Source organism: Diorhabda carinulata, chromosome 5 (assembly GCF_026250575.1).
Source record: "Diorhabda carinulata isolate Delta chromosome 5, icDioCari1.1, whole genome shotgun sequence".
NCBI lineage: Eukaryota > Metazoa > Arthropoda > Insecta > Coleoptera > Chrysomelidae > Diorhabda > Diorhabda carinulata.
The window spans coordinates 10,340,981-10,364,271 of NC_079464.1; the positions used below are offsets into that span (position 1 = coordinate 10,340,981).

Below are 23,291 nucleotides of genomic sequence, written 5' to 3' on the forward strand. Positions count from 1 at the left end.
TAGGCGAGTGTTTAGGAAACTCTAGTGCGGCAGTTACGCATTATGCAGAAAATTTTTTCGAAGAACATAACCAAGTACAAATACATTTAGATCCATTGAACGACGTTGTCGAGAAACCGGGAATATGACACCTAAAAATATACATTCTGGGACAAGTTCAATAGCTCTTGCCATACGATCTAGAGGTTAAAGTGGATTTGGTCAAACGTTACAACAAATTTTTACGGACGAAGCCACTTTTACGCGACAAAGTATGTTTAACTCCCATAATGCACACTACTGGTGTGATAAGAATCCACATGTCAAAAGGGTATCACATTGCCAACACTCACTTAAAGATAATGTTTGAGCAGCAACTTTCGGTAACAGATTAATAGGTTATCACATTGTACCTGAAAATTTAATTGGTAATCTGTAACTGGACTTTCAAGTAATTACTTTTCTAGGTATTAGAAGATTTAATGCTAAAGTAACCATTTTCAGAATCGATGAATTGTTAGAGGTACAGAAGCTCCGATTCATTGGCCTCCTCGATCATGCGATTTTAATCCCTTGCATTACACAATTTGATCGAATCATAAAGAAAAAGTTTATGTTACAGAGGTAAAATCACTTTAAGAATTGAGAGACATAATTTAACTTAACTTTAATGACCTCATAGCTGATTCCCAACCGTTTCGAAGATTAATGGATTCATTGGAAAAAAGAATACTTTTTCCAACTTTCTCACGAATACTGCATATTCGTGAAAACGGAGGACATTTTGAACACCTACTCTACTCTATGTTATTAGCCTTCTCTTTTAAATTTGCATCTTGTGATTTTTTGTTTTATTAATACATTTATCTTCAATTCATACCAGCATCGGTTATAACTTCATAATTCTCAAATCAGAATATTTCGAAACCTTTTTGATGTAAAATTAAATGATATTTAAGTTCACTTGAAATTTTGCTTAATAAATCTAATATTGAAAAAGTTATGTTCTATACTATTTGTATCTAACCCTGTAACTAACGCCATTTGTGAGAGTCAGACATAAAAACAAATTCATTGGATGTATCGGCTTCCAAAACATATTCCTATAAAATTTCAATATAATTGTTGCCAGTATTTGCGGCAAAATCGTAAAATTTTTTTTCAACGCCCTTTATCTTGAACACGGATGGCGTAACGAAAATTTTTTACTGAGCAAACCCCAAATATAATACAGTTTACTATCTATCCTAGAGACAGGATCACCCTGTATGTTCACAATCAACTTTGTCATCATTTTTAGTTAGTATTTAATATTCAAATCATTCTTAAATTCTTGTGCTGAGATTAATGACAATTTTTAAAAAAATTTAGAGCATTACGATTATCGTTAGGTTTTTCTTTTATCCACTCAATTCTTTTTATCAACATTTTAGGCTCTACTTATCTGTTGACAGTTTTGAAAACGGTTTATCCATTAATAACGTGCTGAAGATTCATTTAATTAAATATGCCCCTTGTTGTTATCTCGTAAAATTAATTTTTGCATGTAAAGTGAATGGCATTAATTAATTATGACAGTTCACTATCATATATTTAGAAACCATAGCCAACATTGTGACGGCACCTAGGAGGGTATATAACGTACCGTAATCGGGAGTCAATTTAACAATAATTTTATTTTGATACCGTCAAATCGTAAACGGTGTGTTGCTCTTTGTGGCATTAAGTATATCATTTATCTTTAGATATGTTACGCTATTTCGCATTCGATTATAACTAAAACGAGGATTTAAGTTATAAATTGACTACAAATTTTGACGATTGTTGTTGAGCTTCGCGTTACCATTATTCTTCGTGACAACCATACAATATGTGTAAATTATGTTTTTCGTTCATTACAAAAAAAAAAAAAATAAAAAGAAAACAATAATACGGGTAGGTACAAGTAACACAATAAATTTCAATGGAGATGTACAGAATGTATACTCACAAGTATTTAAAAGAATGGTGAATAATCAAAAATGTGATCAAATAAAAATTGAAGTATTCAGAGAAATAATTAAGGGAATTGGTTGGTCTACAATAAAAGAAGTAGATGAAAAATTATAAAAAAATATGATTACTATTCCAGTTATTATTCGATTATAATGGACGAAACAAAATTAATAAATACAAAAATGAGACTTCCAATAATATTATTATTTTACTAACAATAGAAAAATTTACAAATTTCAAAGAAACAATGATACATTGAGGGCATGACTTCTTTAGGCCCTTAAATTCTGAAATTAGTCAATATTTACATTAGAGATTTGTCGATACCAAAATTTTTCGATTCTCGATACCCGTAAAAAATATTCTCTCGCTAGAAACATATTCATAATTTGTTTGAACAACCTACAAACCAATTTTAAAATATCTATACCTATACAGGAATAAATGAGGCAATTTCTAGTGATAAAAAATGTGTGCCATACGCAAAGGTGAGTTGTCGAAATTATTAAATAGAATAAATATAATGAAGAAATGTGGATTGTAGTTTCTCTTGCGTAAGGAAGGCACAGCAGAGGCAGGCATAATTGTCGTCGAATAAAGGCAACATTCTCGTTTTTAATTGTATGTAGTTTTATCTTATCATATCATCAGTTTGAATTTCAGCTTTGGTTTTTTGGTTATTGTATCAAAAATCAAAATCATTATCCAAGTTATTTTAAAAGCAGAATTTTTCTACACTCTACACCTGATATATCAAAGACGATATGGAACTACTTTGTCGGCGCAATAAATGTACCAAGGCAACAAAGACAAATATTTTAACAAATGATTTTCCAAAATTCGGGATTTACGGTTTGAATTACTACCCCCCTTATTCAAGTTATTCAAGAAAAAAAGTTTAAAAGGTCGTAAATTTTCTTCCAACGAAGAGGTAGTAGGTCTGGTTTGCAGAGCAAAAAGAAACATTTTTTGAAAGGTCTAGAGACGTTGCAGGTTCGCTGTAATAAATGTATTCAATTAAGAGGAAAATATGTTGAGTTATAAACTATTTTTATTGAAATTTTGTTTGGTTCTATAGTAGGCTAAGAATTTTTCAATATATCCTCGTACATACAGTACTTCGAAGTCAATGACTCTTCTCTCAACGTTTTTTAACGGATTTCACAATTATCTATAGGCTGCAGTTCTTCACTTTTGCACTCCAATTCGATTCTACCTCTGTAATATTCCTCTAAACTACATCCAAACCTTTTTCCTTTGGTTACTCTCTCATTCTCCTATGTCAGTCCCTTTTTAATGGCCCCTTTTAAAAACCTATTTCTTGGTATTTAGAGAAACAAGAAAGTATTCACAAGTAGTTACATGCCAAGTCAGCAACATGATTCTGTTCAAGTCAGGTTGTTTGAATGGAATTTTTTTGTGTGGTGTAGTTCTGCAAGTACATGGTGTTATTCATGTATAACAATTAGATCTAACAGGAACGGGGAGAGATAATACAACCACTTGTGTCAATACACACTATCTACTTTGGTTTAGAATTAGATACAAGGGGAAGCATATAACTTTGGCTCGTGAGCCTGTTAACTAGACAGAAGATAGCATGACTATGAATATTTGTTGAGTTGAGTAGATTGTATATCGAAAACTACTATTTTTCTGAAAATTACAGACACTCTTGAAAGTCTTGTCAAATTATTGATAAATCTCATTTATTATACCCTAAACAGGACATGATATATGCGCTCGATATAATTGTGCTTTAACTGCAAATTATTATCAAATATTATTTGGTGACACTTTTGTTCCTTGTGGAATCTTTCAAAAAAGGCTTTAGTGATTCAGACATTTATAATAACCACAGAGAAATTTAAATTTTTTCAATTTTATACAAAATTGAGTAGATACGAGTATAGGTTTATAAGCATAGACTTATACATATTATTTCCTATATTGGAATCCACCGGTGTTTGGAAAAAGAATGGTTTCCGTTTGAATAAAAGAGTGTTACAACACTTTTTAAGTTAGCTGAACGTAGTGCCAATTTCTGAGATACCATAAATTTTTTTGGAGAAATTTCAAAACATTTAGGAAGCTTCAAACATGTACATGTATAAATATTTATAGAACTACAGGCTCTAAGGCACAAGACTTATTTTCCTTTTCTAATCAGTCTTGAACCCATTACGCAAGAAGTGCGCAGCGGCGAGTGCATAAATTTCACGAGGGCGTAATGGGCTTACAACTCGTGAAACGTACTATACTTTTTCTACGTCAATCATGCATTCTACTTTAGAAAACGTATCCTATTTTTAAGCAAATTGCATAATGTGCTGCCTACATTTAGGGGCATCACTCTCTCAATCCTCCCAAATTAAGGCTTACATAAATAAAAATTTGATTTTATTATAGTTAAACCAATAAATTTAAGTTTTCTTTTCAAAACGCATGTGTATGTTATGAGATTTCATTACGTGTATGTTATTGTTAAATGTCATTTACAATGTTGGCAGTGCGATTTTTGACATTTACAGACATGGACGTAGAAAAAATATTCTTTATTTTATTTGGTCTATTTACACAAATTTAGTCAATTAAAAAACATAAAAACTTTTAGCATTAGCGAGATATATTTAGGATTGAAAGAGAGATGCCCCTAAATGTAGGCAGCATATTATGTAATTTCTTTGAAAATAGGACACGTTTTCTTAAGTAGCGTGCATGAATGGGCGTAGCAAAAGTATATTACGTTATGAGAGTTGTAAGCCCATTACGCACTCATGAAATTTTTCACATCATGCGTATACTTACAAATCTTGTTACATAATACACTATTGTGTTTTGGTCAGATATAGCAACTGATTATTATGCAAAGAACGTTGAGGGAGCTTTTGCAAAGTTCAATATTTATTCTAGGAAGTCTAGGAATGTTTTTAATGTGCTTCAACTGAGGTGAATTGAACTTTTTTGGTGAAATTTAAAACGAAACGCACATGAAGATACAAAAAAGAGAATTTTGAGCAAACGTCGACAAACGCCAGATTCAGTATTTCGTAATTGAAAGCCACATTTAAATGCAAAAATTAGCAAAGCCAGCCGACTCGGTGCTGATTCATTTGTAAAGAATATATGTAATTATAGTGTTGAAACCATTGTTTCAAAGAGTACAGTGCTAATAATTAAATTAAAGCAATTTGTACGGATTTTTTGTCCTCCCACCCTTAGCAGATCTTTGTATATTGTTGTACGGGGTCTGACAATTTAATTATGGAGAATTATCAATATAGAATAAAGTTTAATACAGAATTTTATTGTTGATCTTTCACCATTCACACTTACTTCGATTTCAACGTTTCTACGTCACTATGAGATTGTATTTTCATTACATTGTCTCATGAATATTTCACGGAATTTCCAGATTATTTCCTGAAAGAAACACAAAATTGAATCGCTTATAGTGTGAGGCTGCGGAAGATTGAGACCAATATTAGAGCGTAAAAAACATGGGTTTCTTTAGGTCTTTGCTAAATTTATTAGAAACCAAAAATCTGTTCAAATATTTAGGTTCCTAAAAATCTCGATAGTCTATTACTCTATCAATATTAATGTTTTCTTTCTAGCCACTTCAATGAAAACAAACTCCCCATTCTATTATGTTGCTTTAGATATTTTAGGCTTTTCGTAATTCTTGTTCTCTGGGTGTTATGTCCTCGAGGATTACATTATCACTTAAAATTGAACTGATGCTCTCCTTAGAACTTTTTTAATCTTATCTTTTATCATTATTGATGTCATCTTTTCAATCTGTCTATTTTAGAGGACTGCTTCTTCTTACTTGTTCGGTTTGTAATTGTTTTGTGAAGAGGTACTTTTGGAAGAGATCGAGTTTTTTCACAACTCTTAAGGATGATGAGCTGTGTATAAAAATAAAAACTCATGTTCATGAAAGAGGTGTTGATCTATCTAGTGATAGCAGTAATAGATAAATCTTCATGATTTAGGAAAGCATTCCTTTGCAGATATCTAACTACATTTTTTTCTTTTTAATAGCTTATTAGTATACTGAAGTCCAAGTTTCAATTTATGCCAAACAATAATACAATCATGCAGTACTCAAAAAAATATTTTTAGTGCATATACCCCCTACCCATTAGAAACTTATGTAGCTTCCGATTGTCTAAAACGTTTCATGTGCTCAATCAGTCTTGTTTGATAATATCCTCCTGCTTGTCCTTCAGAATTTATAAGTTATAAGTTATAAGCTATAAGCACCGATTTTCATACAAATTTGGACTTAGAGTGAGGGTCAATACTTTTTGATTTATTCGCGTTTGAAATTGTTGATTTTCAGGCAAAAAACACGTTTTTGGACGGTTTTTTGCGAATAACTGGAGAAATACGCCTCTAAGCAAACAATATGTGGAGAGCAAGATTATAGCTTATGAAAAAATTTGAAAAATGTGTATTCAAGTTGATATTTTCAAGCGCAAAAATGAAAAGTTTCTGTGTTCAGTAACCAAAAACCAATTTTTCGTGGAGAACCCATAAAACCTTAGTAAGTACTTCAGAAAACATCGATTTTTATTTTTTACAGAAGTTCCTAGCATCAAAACAAAGCAAGTTCTGAAAAGAATAATGTCGATTCCTATTATTTCGTTGGAAAAAAATTGTGAAAATATCACCTTCTGTTCCACCATATTTGAAAAAAATGGTTGCCACTTCATAATTCACTTTATTTATGTCCTTGTAATATGTTCTAAGTGTTTGACGAGTTCAAAGTAATCATTTTTGAAAAAAATTGAGTGAGAAAATCATTTTCGTAATTAAGAGGAGAATCTCATTCTCTTCAAAATAACTCAAAAACTATCAATGGTACGTAAAATTTTGTAGAGTACAATATTATAGATTTTTGTGTTCTCAAAATTTTTACCTTTTTTTATTTTGTACGGTATAAATTAAATAGCATGAACCTTTTCAAAAATAAGATCTGAAAAAAATTCAATTTAGATGAGCTTATTGCTTTTAACAAACCCACAAAATGCCTTTATGCTTAAGAGTAGAAATCTAGCGTAGTCGCCGATAATATAGATTCCTTGCAATTGCGAGCCATTGGGGATGTTAATATCCAGAGAAAGTTCGATTGACATCATCATCAGCGGCTACGATAGATTTCTACCTGTTTAAATCCTTGAATCAAATAGCGACGCTTTTAGATGTTTTCTTCAGTTTGGGTCTCATGCCCAAATAAGGGTTGTTATTTAACTCTCATGAGACGTAATAACGTCGAAACTAGTGAGTAATTACAACCTCTCCTTGCATTTTCGAGCCATTGGGGATGTTAGTATCGACAAAAAAGAAATCACGCTTTTCACATGCGATGTAATTCAATATTCCTTCAATATTTTGTCCCTGTTAATAAAGATCGAGACTAGTAATAGTATATTACGTAAAAAGGGTTGTAAGTAATGATGAGCTTATAACTCGTGTAACGTATTATACTTTTTCTACGCCCCTCATTTTCTTCCATTAAATGAAAAACATCGCAATTATTTAAACTTCATTACTTCAGCAGTTGTTTGAACAATTATTGTAAATCGATTGTGCCTTATTATTTAATGTTGATGAACGGTTATCTATAATTGTAGTACTGCTCGGTACATCAGAAGACGAAGATTGATAATTGGTAATTGCCTCCGATATTCGTAATGCGTTGTCTTTTTTATTTTAAAGAGATTGATTCACATAGCCTTCCGCTACCGTAGAAGATTGCCAGCCACCAAGACGTTTTAATGATAGCATATCACCTCCTGCATTAACTAACATAGTATCTGATGATCTCCTGAAACAATAGCCAGTATATTGCTTTGGTTCCGGCAACTCAGCAATTTTACGTGGTGTATTACCGATTATGTTTATCGCCACAATCTATTCTATGCATTTTCCATTTCTGTAATTAAGGAATAAAGGAAGCATTCTCCGAAAAGGATTTAACGTTATGCTTGTGTGGCCAATCTATAAATTTTTGATAGGTAATTTCGTACCTTTCTTTAGATTTTAGCGGTAACAATTTATGTGTGGCAGCTTGAGCTTTTTCTAAAATCTCCGGTAGAGTTCTCAAATTTCCTCACTTTTACCACTATCAGACATATTCGTAGATAAAGTTGAGAAAATGTTCGGATCCAATCATATTTTCTTCAAGAAATGAACAATATAAATGACATTTATTTTCATAGCACGCTACTTAAGAAAACGTGTCCCATCATTAAAGAAATTGTATAATGTGCTGCCTACATTTAGGGGCATCACTCTTTCAATCCTAAATATATCTTGCTAATGCTAACAGTTTTCATGTTTTTCAATTGACTAAATTTGTGTAAATAGACCAAATAAAGTCTAACGTAAATAAAAATTTCATTGCAATTTAATAAAACCAAGAAGTTTAAGGTTTCTTCTCAAAACGCACCTGTATGTTATGAGATATCATTACGGGTATGTTATTGTTAAATGTAATTCACAAGGAATGTTGACATTGCGATTTTTAACGTTTATTTGGCAATTTAGAATGCTTTCGTTTGTTTGCGAGAAAACCTCCTAGATTGCATCAAAAGTAGATTCTACAGAAGAATTGGGGTTAAATTGTTAAGTTGGGGTAGTTTCATAATATTTATTTATAAAATATCAGTCCGGTTTCCAAGTACTCATTTACTTAGCCAAGCTAATAATGTCAGATTCGCTCGGAACCACCCCTGACATATAAATTTAGAAAGAGCTACAATACAAATTAATCGACTAGTGTAATTATAACTACTACTGTTGATTTGAATTGAAAATTCCCTATTGATTTAAATAAACCTGTTCTCGTTTTATAATTGATTTTGTAATGAATAAATCGATTAATGGATATACGTTTATGCTAAAAAATAGTGATATTAAAAGTGCAGCACCCTATTCACTAGTGGCGATTAGCACAACTTTCATCATAGTAAGCAATTGACATCATGATGCGCTTGATACCCTTAAAGTACGAGGGATCGCAGCGGAAGAATTTGAAAATTATTCAACCTTCGTAAAACTGTTTTTGACAAGGTTTTCTCATACAATTTTTTTATCATTTTCATATTAATAATCAAATAATATTTTGGTGATGTTTTCCCATTGGTAAATGGAGATTGTTGGAAATGTAATAATATAGTATCTTGTTGGTCACTTGATCTATTTCGATAAATACTACAATACTCTGAGGTAAGCAGTTTCTGGCTGCATATTTCACGTTGATCTCATAGCAAGATAACTTTATTATTCTTCTTTCACTGAATTTTGTGCTTATATGATTTCGAAGCTATTGAATATTTTGGAAGGGCTCTAATATTGCAATTGAAGTACACGCAGAAGAATTGAATTGGCTATGAGGTTTACAAGCAATTACTTTTATTTCAAAATTGATTTCTATTAATAAACAGCATTGAAAGCCCCATTGAAGAAAAGAATTAGCTGTAAGTGAATTATCATCGTAGCTCAGAAGAGAGTAGCGAGATTTAGTGATCGATGATACCAATGGAGTTGGAGTTGGAGTTGGATTGAAAGTGTAGGATATCAGTATGGAATATTTATTGGACGGAGTTGCCATCTGACTGTTCAATGGAGGATAATTGCTGGCTCATGTTTTAAAAAGGTATATACAATGTTGGTATTTTCAGAGAAATCGATAACGTGGAGAAGTTTCCATCAAGTACAATGAGTACCATCAGAGACCTGCAAAAGCGTTTCCGGGAATTAAAATAGCAACGATTTCTCATGAAGCGTTGTTTCTAAAGAGTACTGTCGGATAGTAGATAGATAGATAGTTGATAAACAGTGTGTTGAAATATGTACATACTTCATAAATAAACAAAGCCTGAACTGATCACAAAATATAAAATATTTCTTGTTAAAAATATAAACATAACATATATGGATGTAAAAAATTGAGATTCTATTTCGTGATAGGTAAAAAGTTTTATTAAAATGATGCATCTTTCCATGTAGAATTGATTTTCAATAACAGAACACATTACTTTTATGAAAGTTTCTCAAAAAGTTGCAGAAAAGTTTTAACTTTTGAATGAATCTTTCGAGTGAGACCGATTCCGCGCTTACAGAGGTTTGATATTAGAACAGTAGAAAACTTTCCTCAAAATTCAAAAAAATTCACTCAAAGATCACCGTCATTCAGTTATCACAGATTAATATCAGTGTCCAATGTTCGTTTATTAAATAATCATACAAAAAGATAACCTCAATTTTCGAAGTATAGTTCACCGTATTAAATGGTTTTAACTCAACATTCAGCAAGCTCTTTAAAACCATTCTTTGGGCTTGTATATAAAACATTCTCGCACTGCTATTGTCACACGGGAAACCTCAGCTCTGAAAATTTCTGCAGCCATCTGTGCAAGTCTTTCAGCCATGAATTTTGTCTACGACCGACCGACCGTTTTCCTTCGATTTTCCCTTTTATTATCAGGCGGAGAATTTCATATCGCTTGCCTCTTATTATATGTCCTAGGTGATGCAACGTTTTCTCCTTGATTGTCGTGAGAAGTTCTTTATGTTTACCTATTTGCTATAGGACCTCTATAGTATTTGTCTTATGTTCCGTCCAAGATATCTGCAGAATTCTTCTGTAGGCGTACATTCCGAACGCATCAAGTTTCTTCTTTGTAGCCGTATCCATGGCCAAACTTTCGCATTCGTACAGAAGAACAGGAAAGATGTAACAGCGAAGCATTCTGGTCCGGAGTTCCAGGCTGAGGTTGCGTTTTGCCAGAAGTATCCTCATGTTGTTCAGAGTTTTCCGCGCTTGCTCAATTCTTGATCTGATTTCGAGTTTTGGGTCGCATTGCTGGTTGACGAGCGTGCCCAGGAATCACAGATTCTCTCCATGGAGTCTTAGCGTGGCGTTACTTTGTATTTTTAAGAATATCAATAGTTTGGTCTTGGACGTATTCATATAAAGGCCGAATTCTACAATAACGTCAATAAGAAATTGAAGATCTGGTAGGCTACTGGCCACTACCACGGTATCATCTGCGTAACGAAGATTGTTTGAAATGTTTCCTTTGATCTTTATGCCTGCTGTATATGTTAAACAGAAGGGGAGACAAAACTCATTCTTGTCGCACGCCTATTCTTATCTCTTCTGGTGTGGACTATTCGATTTTGACTGTTGCTGTTTGGTGCCAATAAAGTTCGAATCACACTAAACCTTTATAATTTCACCAGACACACAACAAGACTTTCCGCTCGACCTCTTTTTAAGACAAGTTCTAGTAATTGTCCTTTGCCTAACCACTGATTTTTCATCGCAAGTAACATGCGTCTTATAAAACGATCATATTATGACAGGCCAAGGGGGTTGTTTACACACCTCTACTCACGTTTCGCTTGAATTTTGGTTAATTCATATGGCACTATGGCAAAGGAGTTCGATTATCAGAGAGTGGTACTAGGTTGGGTGTATCCCACGCAGGTCGAAGACCTCAAGCGTCAAATCTCCACCATTAAAACGATTAAACCAACGCTGCTACCTTCGCTCATTGAAGGTGTTTTCCCCTTCAAGTTCAGATATTAACCTTGCTACCACTTCATACTATCTTCTTTTATAATATAAAAATGAATGCTGAATGCGTGGCTAAGTGCAAATCTCGAGAGCAGCTGAACCGATTTCACTAATTCTTTTCTTATAATAACTCTTGGAGTGCGAGGATGGTTTTTACGCAGAGAAAAATTTTAAAAGTTGTCTGAAGAAGTTTGAAAACATAATATAATCAAGTATAAGTGAAGAGGGTCAGGGAAGGCAAAACAAATGAGTGACGTTAGTATCGTATAATATGCGAATATTTGTCAATATTTATACGATGGTAACGTTAGTCAAACAAGAATTGTCTGTGATAAAATGTCACTTGAAATGTAAATGTCTCTTTGATGTACATTGATGTAATATTACTAAATCTAAAAGCCAAACATTTATTTAAAATTGAAAAAGTTTTGGGTGTTTCTGACTTATTTATACTCTATTTATACTAAGCGGGGATTGACGGGACGCGTTTAGTATGAAACCAGATTTACACATTCTCTTTGTTTCAATGGTAAGTTAATATTTCCAATTCAAAAGCCTTCGACTTGACTGGACGCGAATGAATTAGACTGATTTAGACTTCAATTAAAGGTTGGATTTGTAGTTATAATATTGCGAAATATTAATCAACCGCGACTTTGTAACGGTACACGATTAGCGATAAAAAAATTACTGAATAACGTAATAGAAGCAATCATATCGAAAGGAAAGTATAAAAGAGAAGACGTTTTGTTACACCGCATCTCAATAACTCCGACTGACGTACTATAAGTATAAACGACTGCAGTTTCCAGTACGGCTTGCTTTCCCAGTGGCAGTCATTAAATGTGGTATTTATCTAGAAATGCCATGTTTCTCGCATGGATAATTGTTTGTTGCATGGTGCCTTTTTGGAAAATCATCTGTACTTTTTGTTTACTCACCAGATAATCAAACAAAAAATATCGTGTATTATAGAATACAACAATAAAAAATAAAACTCAATTTTTTCTTGACTGTCAGAAGATTTTTTGGTGTTTTATAATATTCATTTTTTGAAATAATGTAATTATTGACTTATTAACTTATCCTAACTACTAGCTCAGCGTCCCAAATAGCAGAATAAGTATTAAAAAATTAAAAAAACTAAAGAATCGACTGTTAGGCGGTGCGAAGTTCGTCGGGTTAGCTAGTTTATGATGAAAACGTACTGCGTCGTTAATAAACAGATAGAGAATGATAAAAATTGAGAAGAGAATTGCACTCTTCAAATAAAGAGTCTTAACCATTACATGTTTAAACTGAGGCATGGAAAATTTCACACATAAAAGCCGACATTACTTTGAAATACTCCTGTAGTTTTCGTAGGAAATGGATAGAATCGAATGAATGGAAAGCATTATTTTATAAATTTAGAAAACAAAAAAAACTGTTGATTTACTACAAGTCATTGTCCATTTCCATTAGATAAGAATTATGGTTTAATTATTCGAAAAGAAAGATGGACTTTTTCCTGGAAATTATATTTCCTTACCTCTAATATCTCATCTCCGATTTGTATGCTTCCCGTTTTATATGCGACTCCCTTCGGGTTAAGTCCACAAACAAAAACGGCCATACAATTTCGATCCTTATGGCCAGCTAGACTCAGACCCAATCCTTGATTGGAGCGTTCCAGTTGTACCATGAGGATATTATTACCCAAGCTAGCATATTTCTTCTTCACTTTATCTGAAACAAATAAATGAGAACGGCTTAGTCAGTGGCGGCGCAAGACCTAAACTTAATGTGGGCAAGGTCGTGAGGCCCTCTTATGGTGCAAGAAGGAAGAAATATAAAATCACTTGAAAGTAAACATTAAGACACATACTTTTTACTTATAATTCTTTGGAATATTAAACAAAAATGAAATAATTGAAAAAACAGAAATTTTCATCTTTTGATTTTACTGAACTCCTTAACGATTGGTTCGTAATTTATGTTGTATCTGCTTCAATAAATAAAAGTTCCAAAGCTGAAAGTTTTTCTTGATCCATAGTATTTCTAAAATAATTTTCAATTAGTTTTAATTTTGGAAAGTTCCTTTCAGCGGAAGCAGTACTTACAAGTATTATTAACAAAATTCTAATGACAATGTTAATATTTTGGCAAATTTCTTTCTAATCGTTCTCTATGATATATTAGAGCAGATGTTTCACGTCTTTAAAGGAGTTGTGTAAATTTGACAGTTGTTCAGTATTTCCTCTTTTGGAATTTTTTTCTAATTTCAACAAGAGAAAACCAAAATTTTCAAAATGTTGATTTAAAGATATAAATCTCGATTCCAAGTTACTTATTACAGAATTAATCATACCGGCTTTTAACAGTCTCTGTGGGTTGATCGCTGCCTTCATAATCAAACATCCTTGCAATATTGTTATAATATAAATAAAACATAAAACAAAAAATTCTTCAAATCTATTTAAGTTAATTTGTTTAAGATAGTTGAAATATTTGATAAAAAATTATAACATTTCAATTTTTTAAGTATATTATTTAATTCAGGAAAATTAGGATTTTCGGCGATTTTGCATTTTAAAATATTCATAACAATCAATGGGTTGGAGACACGATAATAGGTGTAAGGACTTTTTTCATTCGAAATATTGTAAAGAATATAAAAAAAATAATTCATTGCAAAAAAAGCATTTTTTCTGGCTTATTAAATTTTTTGTTATTTAAACAATAATATTTCAATACCATTTTGATAACAATAACAAAAGATTTCAAGTGTCATCTTACACTTTTATAATCAGGAACACCTCCTGGACAAATAATTTGTTGATTTGATTATCATATTTATGTTTAATTTTTGAGTGCAATAGTCATTTGTTCTAAAATTACGAAATGTACAGATTCTTATCGATTTAATGTTTTGGATTAAATGGGAAAAATGTTTTAAATAATAAAAATCAGGGACTACATTACTTCAGTTTGTAGAATTATTTGTTGTTTATTTGTAAAATTTCGGTTTTGTGCACATAGACCATTGAACCCCATTGATAATCATTTTCAAGAATGGACATCCAAAAATAACGAGAGCTTTCGACATTATTAGGTCTCTTTATTTCAAACCAATTGCGTCAAACTCACTCAATTAACATTATGAATGAAATATTTGTTGATAAACCTCATAACTATTGACATCTTCTTGACAAAATTCCCATTTTCTGACCCATCGACAAACCTTATTCGAATATGTGCTCAGTTTTCCTTGTAGTAATAATTCTTGAACTTTTGTCTCTGGGAGAACCATTTTAAAAAAGCAAATAGGTGACCTAACTAGTTCACATTTTTTTCCGTGTATCAATATGCTTCATATTATTGGTTGGTAAATATATGTACTTCAAAAGTTTCATCATTGATTTTCTATTAAAACTGGCTACAAATACCTTTTCGCTTGTAAAACTCTCGTCTGAAGTCACATTCACTTGAAAAAAATAACAAATATTTGGTCTTCATCATTATGAACCAATCAACATGCAGAATGTTTATACTATACGCAGCATATTCATAATACCGATGTTCCAAAAGAACAATGACGTACCTGTAAAATTTTCAGTAATTTAGTTTTATTGCTTAAGTGTATAGTGTATAATGGAACAACGACGCAGTTATATTTCAACTCTTGGTCCGCTAGAGTGTGGTTGAAACATGTTGTTTGTTCTCTCCAGTCAGGAGAACATCGCCACTAGTGTCATTTGTGGAAGTGTGTGTACGAGAGGATAAAGCTAGAGTAGCAGTGATGCAATCAGGAAAGACAAAAATTCGAAGCTACAATTTAAGTAAAATAACGACGTAAGTGTATTTTGTGTCGTTATTATTATGATTTATCACTACTCTTATTGTCATAACTGTACTTTATATCGTTGTTTAACCCAGCAGTTCATATATTTTGCATAATTGAATGCCTTTTTTGACCTAAATAACCTATTATTTTATCATATGCAGCTATTTCATAGTATGTCCGATATTTTAACCTAGACCAGTCATAGTAATACTTTTATGTTACGAGAACATGCTATTCAGTTTAAAATCAAGAGTTCAAAATGTGCTGTTTCTGTGAACTCCATAGACTTCAAAAAATGATATAATTCAAATTATCAGAAATGCTTTAGCCGACACTACACGATCCGTCCAACATTCGCGTTTCAACGTAGATGTGAACATTGGAAGGAAGGCTGGATGCAGTGCTGCAACTACACTATGCGCTTAACGTTTGAGCCAACATTCACTTTTTTGTTGGCTGAACATAGGACGAAGACTGGATACAGCACTGCAGTCAAGCTAGAAAAAATATCTAGTGTATGCGAGTTGCCAATATCGGTGTCGTGTTTCCATAAACTCGATTGTTCACCAAATTATTTTCTGAATTTTGTTGACGTTTTCTGACAATAGTGAAGTTTCACATAACAACAGAAGTAAAAAATGAAATGATGAGAGAAATGCAGTAGCAGTGACTATAGTTGTACTATCATAAACACAATTATTATTACGTGTACAGAAACTAAAAAAGAGACGTGTATTCCTTGAAAAGGTCCATCCATCCTATCTGAAAGACGAAAAAAATTGTTTACTCAATGAATATTCTTCAGACAACATAGAAGAGTATGAAAAATTTATTGTGAACACGGTCGTAATTGGGTGTACGTTTTTACAAAACGTATTCAATTAAAATTGTACAATTAGGAAATGAAAACGTGACAAAAAAGTGATGAACAGCATACAACATATATACATTCTTTTAAAATCAACTGGATGATACTGGTAACTTCGGTTTTTCATACAAAACACGTAGCATTCACACGTAAGTGGACCAGAAGTGTGTGTAGTTGTACAACTGTTGCTTCAACTCCGTTACAATGCTCGGTACTCCTTGGTGCGTATAAAAAAAACAGACTTTTCAATGTCAACGTTCCAATGCTACCATTAGAAGTAAAACATTCGTCGAATGACATGCGTACAATTTATATCTGCTCTATGCTGTTCATCACTTTTTGTCACATTTTTATTTTCTTAGGTAAGAAAATTGCTCGCATCGTGTAGTTGCAGCACTGCTTGCAGTATTCCTTCCATGTGCAGCCGTACATTGGAACGCGAATGTTGGTGCAAACTTTGGACGCATCGTGTAGTACCGGCTTAAGCAAAACTACTAAGTGAAGTGTTAAGTGAAGGCGGTCAGGTGTACAGGCAAAACAAACTAAGAACACTAGTTTGAAACCTGCATAGGGAAATAAAATCACTCTGCTAGACAACAACAAAAAATACTCAATTAGCTTTTTGATAGCAACATGATTCCCCACAATTATAAAACATTTTATCAAGTTTTGTGAATCCATATGTATTTTTTCATTTTATTTGTTTATTTCCTTCTTCTTCAGGGAGATTGATAAATTATTCATGTGATAATTTTCATCTATTTTATATTAATTTTTCAATGTTGAGCGATGATAATTAAAAATTTATTCTTTCCATGGAAAAATAAAATTATATAAAGTGTTTTTGTTTACTTTATACCCTAGCTCTGCACAGAGACATAATTAAAAATTGAAAATTAGGGTTAAAACTAATATTGTTTTAATTCCAAGTCTGTCAATATAAAAGTGAAGAATATGTGCTATACATTCACATTTGTTAATATTTTCAGTCCTTAATTTATTTTGACAGTAAGTACTTCAATTAATTTCTGTCTCCTGTAAAATTTCAGTTTTAGTAGTTGTGTCATTGTTCTTTTAGAACAGCGATACACACGCATAACTGATGATCCCACTGAGGGAAAGTATATTTTTTATCCGAAAGTAAGTGATTACTTTTATATTAACAGACTTCTAATTAGGTGAAAGTTTAGGAGATCCTAACAAGGATATCCATTCGTTGGCGTGGGCGTTGAATTCGACCCAAATCACCCAATCCCTAAATCGGAATATGCCTTTTATATTCCGGTGTTATTCAGAATTTGGTTTAGTTTAACAAACATTAGGAAAAGAATAGAAAGAAAATACGGTTTTAAACTGTTGTAAATTTTTAACTGTTTCACAGTTATATCCATGTTGTGTTTCAAAATCAAATGTAATTCCTTATATCGGTTATTGTAAGTAATTATAAAAAACCTTATGAAAAATACGTCAAAATTGAAAATACTATCTCTTTCTTATTCATTCTTCAATCAAGCGTCTTTGTGTGAACTGTAAAAGTTGATGTAATATACTCGTAAATCATACAGTCGCTAACCTACTCGGAACGTTCCGGCAGAAGGTTTGGGAGAATCTATTTCTGTGTTTGAATGTTATTATATTGTTTGAAAATATCATCCAATGACGGTATGCTTTTTAAGAAGTGCAATTTTTCACTCAATGATCAAGCTGATCGTAATAATTTTCGTTACTGAGACTGAGACTCAGACTGAGTTTCTATTTTTAAGGAGTCTTTTTTCCATTTCTTACGGTCTTTTATTTGTGGCAGTACCTTACGTAGTTTCTTTCTTCTGTTTTAATTAAATTTGTTGATTTCGTCCATCCAGGTATTCCTTGGTCTTCCTCTGATTCTTGCTCATACTATTTTGGCTTCTAGTATTTTTCTTGTAATCCTTCCCTTACTTATTTTTTTCATACGTCCGATCCATCTTAGTTGATTTTCGTCTTTATATTGTTCTACAAGTCCATTTTTTTCATACAATAATGTCAGTTCTCATAAATCAAAATTCGCTCTAATTTCTTTGAATCATTTTCTCTTTGTTTATTGACAACGCACTACGTATTTACTTGAATGCAAGTTTGTGAGGTTGCTACTTGAGGAAAATCAGCTATCTACGAAAAAGGGGTAAAATCGTTTTCGCGAAATAACAATGAAAATATCCACCGCGCAAAAAACATTGTCCTCTACAAAATTGCTCTTATGACTTTTTTCATAAAATCGAGAATAACAAAGTTATTAACGAAAAACGACATAAATTGAGGGAGGAAATTCCTGTAGTCGCTGTAACTATTTTTCTTTTAATTTCTCCGGAAAACAGGTCCAGATCAAGTTACAAACATTATAAGATATTTGATATACATTATGGTGAAAATGAAAAGAGTAAATTCGTTATTTTGTAAACCGGTATCTTTAGGGAAAAATTCTGAAGTCTGTCGATTTTTATTTTCAAACAGGCTAACTGTATGTGATGACGTCATTCCTAAAATTTTAAAAAGAAATGTATGTGTTGTAATATATTATTTGAAAGGTCTTTTAAATACCTATACAGCCATATCAATATGTATACTTATTGATTTGCTTAATGTCACAAATATTATTGATGAAATTTCAACAGAATATAAAATGTTCTAAATATTGGTGTGACGTATTTATTGAAATTCGAAACTTAATTTTGTAGAGGCCGGCACTGGTGAAGAAATATCTTATCTACCAACTTTTCACCAATATGAAAACAAACAACTAGATGTTAGGTTACACTTGAAAGGTAATCCCCATAGCAGCTCACGGCAAGTAGCATTATATAATGATATGGACCTTTCAACAGTTCTTAAAAAGCTAAAGCAGGAAAAGTGAAATCCCTACGAAGTAAGTTAAGCACAAGAACTTATGGAAGATGATTTTTATAGGCGAAATGAATTTGGTGAAATTATAAAGGAGCTAAATAACAGATTCGATGTTTTTCAGGAAGGTTTTTGTCTCTGAACAAGATACATTTCTAATAAACGTTCATGTCAATCGTAAAATTCATCGATGTGCAATATATTCACCCTGGATGAGAAAATACCGTACTGAATACCCAGAAAGCTAATGCTTGGGCGGATATAATAAAGAATAAGATTATTGTACCATACTTTGTCGAAGAAACCTTAACAGGTTCTCGATATTTAGAATGTCTTCAAAACTTCTTGTTCGCCGAAAAAGAAACAATAGAAGGGTGATTCATTTTTATGGGTATACCAAAATAGATGACAAAATATAATTGAACTCAAAGAGAGGTTACTTATTGAGGTTGCTCAAATAACTCCGGAGGTTATAGAGAATGTTCGGGATGAGAATACTTTCATTTCAAAACAAAAAAGCAGATCATAAAGATTTGGATTAAAAGAAGATATGGTGAAGGAATAATTATATGAAAAACGAAAAAGGACTATTGAGATCCGAGGATGTAGAAAAACTCGTAGAGTGGTGGAGAGGTTATTTCCAAAAGCTATCAAATGTGTATATAGAGATCAAACAGAATAAACAGGTCCTCGATATTTAGGATTTCTTCAAAATTTCTGGCTTATGGTGTTTAGATCACCTGATTTGACTCCTCTTGATTTCTTTTTATGGGGTTACTTGAAAGGTGAAGTGTACCAAAATAGATCACAAAATATATTTTAATAAATAATACAATTTATCGTGATAGTGGAAACTTTTCACACATTTCACATTAATTACTCAAACATATTGATATGACTAGGTATGGATAGGTATTCAAAAGAACTTTTCAAACAATGTATTATAACATCCACATTTCCATTTAAAAAATTTAGCGATGACATCCCCTCGCTCAAATAGATAACGTCAAATATATAAATACGAAAAGTCTGTTGGGAAGTAACCGATTCACGAAATAACGAATTCATTTCATTCATTTGCACAATAATTAGATGATCGAAACTTTCACATCATCAGTCTTGTTATTGGGACAATTTCCATGGCTCAAATAAACTTTTTTGTGAATATTTAAGCCATCCAATGAATTTGTTTCATTTCTATTCTCTACACTTCTGTGTGACACTCTCACCAGGTAGAATTTAGGTTAATATACTCTCCAATATTTCCAATTGATTGTTTTTTTACCAAATCTCTTCTTCTTTTGCTGAGTAGGGAAACTCTCAACTACAGAAAGATCCCTACTACAGAAAGATAAATTAGGGAAGTTGCATCCGAGAATAAAATGTCCACAAATTTTTATTGATCCGTTTGTAATTATATAAAAGTTGAAATAATCCTAACATGGATATCCACTTCCGTCGTGAGCGTTAAATTCCATTCAAACCCATATACCGTTAAACCGAATGTACTCGTTTATCTTCTTCTGTTCCTCCGTTATTTAGAATTGGGGTCGGTCTAACAGGAACAAAGAAGGGAATAAAATGATAATCCTGCGAACTGCGTTAAATTGTCATTTGATATCTCATTGCAGAGAATTAATTTTTCTTTTGTACAAAATAGAAATTTCAACTTTCGTGAATTCAATTATTTTCAAATTATTTGAGAATTGAAGGGATAAACTTAGAGATTTTTCTTCATACAAATTATGAAAAGCTGGAAAACATCATTATCAGATTGCAGATGATAATACTAATTTGAATTGAGATGAATTCATAGTATGCCAGTTCTCATAAAAGTAAGAAATCGTTACTTAAATCATGGATATTAACATTACGTTGTTTCTTTCTAAAAAATGAAAATACCTTTTAACTGTTTCGATTTTGTTTTATCAAGGTAATATTATGTCTGTTCCAGAATCGTGATAGTGTATTAAGCAATTTACACAATCCAAGAATGCGTTCAAATATTAGGTATTAAGATTTCGTTATGTGTGAAGAGAATACTTTCATTTCAAAACAAAAACGCAGATCATATTGATCAGGACAAAAAGAGGATACCAATGAGGGAATAATTATATGAAAAACCAGGACTATTAACATTCGAAGACGTAGAAAACTTGTAGAGCGATGGAGAGATCATTTTTATAAGCTATCAAATGATTTTATGGAGATCAAACCAAAAAAAAAAAAAAACAAAAACAAAATATGAGGCGAGATTAAATGAAATGAAGTTATAGAAAGCCACACACAGGAAGGAAATAACATATTAAATGATAAATACATTGAATGCAGAAATGTTAGTAGTGAAGTATACCACTATAAGAAAAAATTGTGAGTTTATGTGATATATATGGGGATTAGGTAACATGTCATAACACGTAATATAAACTGTTTGTCATTGTCGAAATTATTGTCCTTCCTAGTATGTAATTTCGAATGGTGTTGCGTGTTGAGGACTTAAAATAAAACTGTCCAAGAGTTTTTTTTTAAAATGTCAACGTTTTTCAAAATGCTATTCGAAGTTACATTCTAGGAAGGACAATAATTTCAACAATGACATCTTCACCTGGGTTTTTCAAAACTATCGACAACACATATCGCACAGAGGTAACTCGAATGTTGAAGCCTTGTTCAAATAAAAGATCGAAACAATAGAGACAATACGAAAACAATTGAATGGTTTCGCAGAGAATAAACACAGTGCGGCATTCATAACAAAAGAAATATAGATAATTATTTACATAGGGGGAAATAGAAATTGGAACAACATTTTAAATATATGTTTCCAGTAATCGTAGTAACAGGTGAAACTAAATCAAGAGTAACAGTATGCACAAAGAACTTGACATTGCATGTCGAGTTGAATAAAAAACTGTTCAGCTTCTATTTCCCCTATCTACATTAATGCTATAAATTTCCCTTTCATACATTGTTCGTTTTGTGTTTTGCCAAAATTGTTTTGAAAGGTATCTTACCATGAAAAATGTCTTTGTCTGATGTAATTAAATATATTCTTTTCTTGTTGGCGAAAATACGTGCTTTGCAATGCTTTGATAATATGGAGGAGTATTTGAATTCGGTTTTATGAATATATTCAAATTTCTCTAAAAAACAGTATCTTTGTGTTCAAAAAAAAATATTTTCCTTTGATATCTACGATTGTGGAGCATTATACAAATCAATACTTCTCACTCATCAGATTAAAATTAATATATTCTACAGATGCGCTTCAGCTTATGGCGTGGAACCCTTCTATGTTAAAATGACGATTTTTTAGCAGCTTCACACACAAGCGCATACAACAAACTCAATATTTTCTAAATTATTCGAGATTATAAATTAGCATTTTCCATGGAATCGATAGAGAAACCTTCGCATTTACATTTTAGTAAAAAGATCGAGATATTAAAAAAATTTGTGATAGAAAATCTTTTTTTATATAGGAAACAGTCTTATCACGTTCATTATAAATATTTTTATTGCTTCTTTTAGCATCTTTCTCCATGCTTTAATTCCCTTGTCTGCTTCATGTAGATTTTAGCCACAAAATTTATATATCTTCCTCCACCTTCATTTTCCATTGTGTCTTCAGTTGTTATATTTACGAAATAAATGATTTTTGTTTGAGTGTTTTCTCTTATTATATGTATAGAGCTCAAACATTCCAATTTTTGGCTCTTATCATTCCTGTGATTGCCGACTCTTCATAGCTCCTTGATGATCCCTTTTAAATACACAAAAATTAGTACATTTTATTAGAATTTTCACTTATCTGTTTTTTTCTTTATTGTGTATATCATTTCAGAAGCATCCTATCTATGTTGAACTTAAGTAATTTTTCTTAAATTTTTTACTACTTAGAACGTTTCATATGGATCGTTGGTAAACAATCTTGAATCTAGGTTTGCTTTGACTGAAAATTAGGTTCAAAAAACAGATAAAAAGCTGTAGTTTCGACCCATTTCGGTTTTTATCAAAATATATAACAACCTGCATAATTATATTAACCAATAGATCACCTATAACATGAATGTCAAAATAAAAATGAAAACTATGAATAATACTATTTCTTTACATTCCTTACATTTCAAAATTATGTATCAGCCATTAAC

General features: G+C 31.9%; 1 protein-coding gene across 1 annotated transcript in view; it reads right to left on the reverse strand.

Moving 5' to 3' along the window:
- LOC130894286 (uncharacterized) overlaps positions 1 to 23,291 on the reverse strand; it is a 462,711-nt gene that overhangs the window by 96,392 nt on the left and 343,028 nt on the right. The window contains exon 23 of the mRNA XM_057801000.1: positions 13,101 to 13,297. Coding sequence (XP_057656983.1) covers positions 13,101 to 13,297 — 197 coding nt within the window. The remainder of the gene's footprint in view (positions 1 to 13,100; positions 13,298 to 23,291) is intronic.